This window comes from Musca vetustissima, unplaced genomic scaffold, assembly GCF_032173495.1.
Source record: "Musca vetustissima isolate MV318-11 ecotype Yass unplaced genomic scaffold, APGP_CSIRO_Mvet_v1 utg34093, whole genome shotgun sequence".
NCBI lineage: Eukaryota > Metazoa > Arthropoda > Insecta > Diptera > Muscidae > Musca > Musca vetustissima.
In genome coordinates this window covers 56,349-64,160 of record NW_026885788.1, presented here as the reverse complement: position 1 = coordinate 64,160, position 7,812 = coordinate 56,349, and the positions used below count along the sequence as shown (strand labels likewise).

The window sequence follows — 7,812 nt, the reverse complement described above, 5'->3', positions numbered from 1 at the left end:
TACCCCCCAATTTTCGGTATTTTGGGGTTCTTGAGCGCGTTTTTCAACCCAATTTGCTGCAATTTGGTATTTTGCAGTCGTATATGGTAACAAATCTCCCTACCAAAAATTATTAATATTCGCTCCCTTTTTGAGGTAGTCCCCATATGACCCCCTTTTTTATATTAAAATAGTTATCTGATTTGTTCCGCGTTTTGGGTTTGGTTCTAAAACTCTGTGGTAATCATTTCACCTGCGGAGGATATCGAGATAAAAACTAGAACGCATGGTTCGATAATGAACAATATATGAACCCCTGTGTTGGATGTACCAGAAGGAGTGGACCGATATTCCCTATCTTCGAACTTCAACTATGTTTGGAAGAAATAATAAGAAACGTATTTTGTTCAAAGAAACATGGGTCTGGAACCAATATTTCGATGAGGCACATTTTCACTGTATCAAAGTGTATACACATTCATTAGCCATAAGGCTGAGGGTATAAATGTCCATTAAAATTGCTGAAATTTATATTTGGTGTACATTATGGTTTACATAATCAGTTTATAGAAAGGTCACTTTATGTTCCCAATATTTTCATTTCAAGTATCTGTCAGTATATCTATGGTGGAGGGTATCCAAAGTTCGTCCCGGCCGAACTTAACGCTTTTTTCACTTGTTCTTTATTTCAACCTTATTTTTGTCCTTAAATTCTTCAGGGAATAGTCTAAGCATATTGGACGCCAATATATATTTATAAACAAATTAAAAACAAGTATAAAAGTGTCAGTCGGTGTTGCCGACAGATATATACCCCCAGTCTATGGTTTGCGGAGGTCTTCGAAATTACACACAGATTTTATTACTAGCTTTATATAAGAAATATATTTTTATCAAAGAGTTTTCGGATTTAATGTTGATAACATTTTATATAATATTAACCATTTGTGAGGGAGGTACCGGAAGGAGTAGACTATTGGGTCCAATCTTCGGAGTTGATCTAGGCTTGGTAAAGATATTCCATTTATAAATATTGAAAATTTTGACCATTCATGGGGGAGGTACCAGAAGGAGTGGGCCAATGGGTCCCATCTTCGGACGTAACCAAGACTTCGTAATGGTAATAGGTTGTGTAAAGTTTGATTCACATCGGACATTCCATTCGCCTGATATTGGATTTACAAATATTGACAATTTTGACCATTTGGGGGGGGGGGGGGGGTGGGGGAGGTACTAGAAAGAGTGAACCAATAGGTCCCCTTTTGCTACTTGATCTAGGCTTGGTAAAGATAATAGCTTGTACAAAGTTTCATTAAAATCTGATAGTCCGTTTGCATGTTATTATAAAATTAATTTTTAGCACAATTTTGACCATTTTGTGGGGTACCAGAAGGAGTGGACCAATGGGTCCCATCTTCAAACTTTATCTAGGTTTGGTAAAGATAATAAGTTGTACAAAGTCTCGTTAAAATCGGTTAGTCCGTGTGCATGTTATTATTAAATTAATTTATTAAGGAGTGGACCTATATTCCCCATCTTCGAACTTAAGGGAACAATCAATGAAAAGTCCTTATTTTTGATGGCGGGCTGGAACATCGGAATCCGAAAATTCCAACGGTGTTAGAAACTGTACATGTCGGGCTCTCGTATGAACTAGGATTATTGACTTCGCACAACAATTAACAAAAAGGCGGAACTTTGAAAAACAATTTTTGAAAAATCGCCTATTTTTGACCACAAACTAAGTTAAAAAAAATAAGGAAGATCTTCACCGATTGACTTTATCCTAGTTCATACGATAACTATACACTCACAGAGGGTTATTAGCTTTTGAGTTATCGTGCCGCGCAAAAACGCTGTTTGGAGATGCTGTCACTTGATGCTAACAAAATAAATCAGCTATGTCTTCCAAAATTTTTGAGATTTTCACATCAAAATTTATAGGACCATCCTGAATTTTTTTACGGCAAATATTCCAATTATTTGTATAAATTTGAAAGAAATTGTTATTTGAAGTGCTTCTCAAATTGGGCGCTAAATATATTTATTCTTTAATGAAAAAAATTTTAGTCTGTAATTTCATGCAGGATTTGTAATTCTCCGCCTTCTTTTCCCCATATTGGGCGCCACTTTAAGTTCGACCAATTATTTAGTTTCTTATCTTTTGTCTAAAAATTCTTTGTAGAAAATATTCCAATTCTTTTAGGCATCTTAGTTCTGAATATCTTCTTTTAAATTATTTTACTTCTTCTGCCAAATATTCCTGAGCTGTTGCGGAATTTCATAATTTCCTTTTAACTGCTCTAGATTTGGGAAATTTTTCAGTTTCCAATTAATTATTGAAATTATACGGAAATCACTAATCCAATCCGCAATAAAATCACTTTCCTCGAAATCCAGATGATCACCCACGAACAGCTGCTTCAAATTGTCAAAGGTGCTATTCTGACGAACAGGTAGATAGAGTCTTATTTGCTGTGAGCACACGCTCCCACTCTCACCAGGATTTTATTGCGCCACACGAGAATTCCGTAAATCTGCGCACTAGTAGATTTAGGAACGTCAGGTAATTCTAAATGGGATAAAGGGAAATCTTCAAATTAGAAAAAGACCTGAAAAAGGGTTCCGCAAAGAAGTTGTGTGAGCGCGCGCACACAATTAGGAAAAATCCTTTACCTAAGTAACGAAGTGAGTTTTGAGTATTTATAGTCCTGGCGTTTGGGCAAATCAGCATCAGTTCTAAACTGCAACGTCTAACGTTAACAACCAAACAAATCCGCTCTAAGCAAATTTTAAACTAACAAAAAATCTAACTATCAACATGATGTCCTCATCCGTAAAAGTTCTTGCCAGCAACATCGAGGCTCAAGAAAATGCATCCGCCGCATCATCACAAATTCCATCACGCAAGAAGTATCCAGCTCCTCCACGTCCCAGTATTCAGGAATTGAAGCAGAAATATGAAAGTCAATCAACTACGAACGGAATCGTAAACTCCTCCGCTTCGAAAATCCTAAAACCCAAATCACCGAAGATGAGAAGCAAATCGATGGTCAAACAAATGGCTTCGATGTTTAATAACAAAATTTCCCAGATTATACGAAGAGATACGGAAGTCACCTCTTCCTCCTCGACTACATCGACGAAGAAGCCCACTGAATCGTTACCCAAACCTTTGCCAATGCCTCGCTTCCGCCACAATAAGGAAAAGGCCCCTGTACCCAGTCCTCGCACCAAATCAAAATCGAGATTGCAACGCAAACCCAGCTACTTTGTGGCTGAGGATGCCTTTGCCCATCTCAGTGTCAAGGATAAGGCCATGCTCTATACACAATTCGTTGAGGATATGTCGAAGAAAAATCCACGTTTCGGCCGTCATGCTGGGCTCATTGAAGCCACAGTGAAAAAGGAAGTGGCACGCGGTGAAGTCATCAATGAAAGACAGGAATCAGTTAAGCAGCTAAGGCAGCAATTGGAGGCTAGATGTTCGGCAGGACAATCGTATCAAAAGGAGAAAATGAAGCCTAAATTTATAGCAACTACCCTGCGTCCTAGCCGCAAATGCTCAGTGAAAGCCATGGAATTGGAAGACCTTAAATCCGTTAGGAATCATCAACTACGCCGAGCCCGCTCACTTTCGCATAGCAAAATTGATCAATTGATCGTGAAGAACGGAGTTCAGACTAAAGAGGAAGCCTCTATTTCATTTGCCACACCGAAGCAGATACGTGCCAGCCGCTGCGAGGTAATGACACCCCAACTCTGCCTAGCCAATCGACAATTGGAGACCTTATTCTATTCCTGGCTCAAGGAGAAACATTCTCAGCACGAAGAGACTCAGCAATCGAACACCTGTGAAATGGAGGATGAAAGGCAGAAGTCGGCCATCGATCGCTTGCTAGAAGAGGCCATTGTGAAATTGGAAAATGTGGAAATCAAACAAAATGAAGAAGAGAAAATGGCGCCCAAATTGAAGCCCAAGAAAAGGCCAGCACCTGCAGTACCTCAGCCTACCAAGGCCATGGAAAATTCGGAGGGAACCTCATCTAGTCTTGGAAGTAGTTTAGTTTCCTCTGTGAGCAGCTCCTCGGCCAAACAATCCTCCAGCGGTGAGGAAAGTGAATCGGGAATTTCTAATCTAACTAAGGTATGTTCAAGAGATCCACAAGGAATCCTGGGAACCCGAACTAATTTCGCAACTTCTTCCCCTTCTCAACAGAATACCAGTGATGAGGAACAAAAAGTGGCCGAGAAAATGCCAAGCCCAGCAATGAAAGAGACCGATAGACCCGTCAAACCTTTGCGTAAAAAGAAAATGCGCCGTACCCTGAGCTGGAAAAAGGATAGCTGTTTGGTGGAAACCAAGCCGATTTCCTCCACCGATTCCGAGAATGAAACCAAAAATGAGCGACCAATTGTACACAAAAGACCCAGTTGTCAGATTACGAAGCAACAGCCTCAATCGAGTGTTGCGATTGAAACTCAACCCTCCCAGGAGGCCAGTTTTGGGGAATTGGATAAATCCCTTATGCGTGTGGTGAATTCGCCACGTAAAATCAAATCCGCCTATACCTTGACTGTGTTCTCCCCACCACCCTCAAGGAATCAAAGCCTTTATGATATGGATTCGGATTTACCAAAATCTTCGGAAGTTCGCCCTGCAACTGATTTGAGTTTTGATCAAGGTTTTGAAACGGGATCCAATGATTTGGATAGTCCCATCAAAGTGCAGCGCAAACCCATCCTCAGGAGACAATCTTCGATTGAGCGTTCGCAAAAAATTCCCGAAAACCCCAGCGGATTTTCAACACCTATCAAAAGGAAAACTCAAGAGGCCAACTTTAATCAATCGGCAGTGGGTCAGCAGCAGCTCTTCAGTCCCATTTCCGTACCCATGAAAAATCGCCGACGTTCGATTTATGACAATGAATCCCGACGCAGTTCGATTGCCATGCAGGTCATCAGGGAGGATCATCCCTTGGAGCATCATGAAATGAAATCGCCAAGGAATCTTTGCAATACCGAAGTTTTCTTTGCCAATGCTCCGACTTTGGATATGACAAGCTGTGGAGATCTGACCGGAATCACCAGCCCTAAGTCTTCTCTGTTTTGGATCAAGTCCAGTGACTTCAATCTCTCCTTTGATATCCATAAAAATGAAAAGGAACGTCTGAAGTTGCTCCACGAAATCTTCTCTCAACGCAGCTGTGACACCAAGGAAATGCATTTCGGCATCGATAAGCAAAGGTTTTCGGTGCATAATCAAACTCAGCAAGGTGATGAGGAGGAAGCATTGCGTCTTCCTCAAACCCCTGAAGTTTCTCAGTACTGGTTCTCCACAGGAGATTTGGTGATACCCTTCGCTGGGAAGCAATTATCCGAGGAGAAGATACAAAAACTTTTCCAGGTCATTAAATCGACGGTCGAGGAAAATGGTATCCTCCGATTCGGTGTGGATGATGTGGAATTCTCCAATGTCCCTGAAAATTGGACTCAATCGCCGAAATTTTCCATGGAAAGTAATTACAGCATGCTGGTGGGTCTACAATCCGGCAACAGCAATGGCCTGGAGGGACGTAGCAAATATGCTTGGCCAAATACCAAACCAGTACCGGTCAGTGATCTTGATCAATCGGATTATGAAGAAGATCAGGAGGTCTTTGCGGAAAATGATTCCTACTCTCCGTTCTCCGGCATCACGGCAGACAACAAACATTTCGATTTGGCCTGTTTGGATAATGGTGTCGAAGAAGAGGAGATTCTTGACCTGCCAAGAAGCGATGAAGCCCTACTAATGTCTGAGGAATCATTTTGCCTGGCCTATGAAAATGAACCCTTGGATCAGTTGTTCGAACACAAAATTGCCGAGGAGACTCAACATCCCAAAGAATCGTCACTAAATGACAGCAAATTACCAGAAATCCTCACCACCCTGCAGGGTCATCAAGAACTCCTTACTTCGGTACAAGAACGCATGTCAGGTTATCAGAATCCCTTGAATCTCTCATGTGATTCTTTGGAGGAATTGAAAGGTACACCGGAATATTTGGCAAAAATCAAATCCATTGTTTCGGATATCAGTCGCATTGGCAGTCGGAACGGCTTCAAGGATTGTTCGTTGGAGGATTTGGAACGTTATATGTTCTTCTTGAGCCGTTATGCTGATATTTGCCTCAATAGCTGCAGCAGTCAAATGGATAAAATCCTCGATGCCATGATGGAACGTAGCAGGACCGTGGAGATGTAAAGAGGTTTTTTAAAAAACCGAATAGTTTTAAGATTTTTTTGTAAATAGCAAAGCCTTCTAAAGGCGACTAATATTTAAGAAATAGATTTAAAAAAAAATAAAATATGATTTTAAAAATTAAAAAAAACTGAATTTTTAAAAATATGTCTGGGGGCCTTAATATTAACCGGGATTTTCTAAAAATATTTTTTGGGGACCTCAAAATAAGCGGGGATATTTTTTAACATATTTTTCTAAGGCCTAACACAAGGCGGTCCCTAAATTGAAACGCTAGAGGATTATGATGTTCCGCAACAATGTTCCCCAAAGAGTTCTCTGCGCGCTTATTAGACATAGCTTGAATCTAAAGTGTACGGTTCCCGTGGAATCATAATCCCACCAAAAATGCTACCGCTTTAAGGATTTTATTTTTTTAGTTATTAGTGTGAAGACCAAAAAGTCCCCTAAAATGAAAAGTTAACCCTCCGCAACAATGTAGCTCAAAGGGTTAGCACCAAGTTTGCGGAATATAACATACTGCTAAAGTGTATGGTTCCCCTGAAATCACTAATCCCACCAAAAATTCTACCACTTCGAAGTAATGTAAATTTTTATATCTATCTGGTTAAAGGTCAAAAAGTCGTCTAAAATTAAATCATAGAGGGTTAAAATGTTCCGCAACAATGTTGCCCAAAGGGTTAGCAACATGTTGGCCCAACATAGCGTGAAGCAAAAGTGTTCGGTTCCCAAGGAATCGCTGATTCCACCAAAAATGAATGAAAGGATTGTATAATTATTAGCTATCAGATTGAAAGCCAAAAATTCCTCTAAAATGAAATCATAGATGGTTAAAATGTTCCGCAACAATGTTCCTCAAAGGGTTAGCAACAAGTTAGCCGAACATAGTGTACGGCTAAAGTGTGCGGTTCTCGAGGAATCACTAAGCCCACCAAAAATTTCTTTAAACTATTTTTTTTTAAAGAAAGCAAGCTTTTTTATTAAAAACTGTCCTGAAGGTCCCTTAAATGAAGTGTAAGTGGGGTAAGATATTCAAGAAAAATATTCAGCATATTCTTGTCAACAATATTGCGGAACATTGTTTGCGGCTAAAATGTATGGACCCCAAAAAAATCGCTAGCGCTTCGAGAGATTCTATATTGCTGTAAGTTTTTAAGGGGAAGATCAAAAAGTACCCTAAAATTAAAAGATGGAGGGTTATGATGTTCCGCAAAAATGTTCCTCAAAGGGCTAGCAACAAGTCAACCGAATATAACTTACACCTAAAGTGTACGGGTCGCGAGAAATCACTAATCCCACCAAAAATGCTACAGCTTCGAAAGATTGCATATTTTTCACCTATCAAGATGAAGGCCAAAAATTCCCCTAAAATGAAATGCTACAGGGTTATGATGTTCCGCAACAAAGTGTACGGTTCCCAAGGAATCTCTGATTTCGTCAAAAATTCGTAAAGACTGTTATGTCCCTTTAAAGAAAACTATGTTCTTATTAAAAAGTGACCTGAAGGACCCTTACATGAAATGAGAGAGGAGTAAGATGTTTTAAGAAAATATTCAGCATATTGTTATCTGCAATATTGCGGAACATAG

At 39.9% G+C, this 7,812-nt stretch overlaps 1 protein-coding gene across 1 annotated transcript; it reads left to right on the top strand.

The window, feature by feature from the left end:
- The first annotated feature begins 2,800 nt into the window (after positions 1-2,800).
- On the top strand, positions 2,801-6,226 carry LOC133333037 (uncharacterized). The gene is made up of 3 exons (XM_061541371.1): positions 2,801-3,907; positions 3,956-4,126; positions 4,199-6,226. Exons 1-3 carry the CDS (start codon positions 2,801-2,803, stop codon positions 6,224-6,226), a joined length of 3,306 nt encoding a protein of 1,101 aa, XP_061397355.1.
- Positions 6,227-7,812: the final 1,586 nt, after the last annotated feature.

What these genes read in the sequence shown, in the direction of transcription:
- LOC133333037 (XM_061541371.1), top strand. Translation starts at nt 2,801, where the DNA reads ATGATGTCCTCATCCGTAAAAGTTCTTGCCAGCAACATCGAGGCTCAA. An exon ending in CCATTGTGAAATTGGAAAAT is followed by an intron (nt 3,908 to 3,955) that starts GTGGAAATCAAA and finishes CCCAAATTGAAG; the next exon opens with CCCAAGAAAAGGCCAGCACC. An exon ending in GAATTTCTAATCTAACTAAG is followed by an intron (nt 4,127 to 4,198) that starts GTATGTTCAAGA and finishes CCTTCTCAACAG; the next exon opens with AATACCAGTGATGAGGAACA.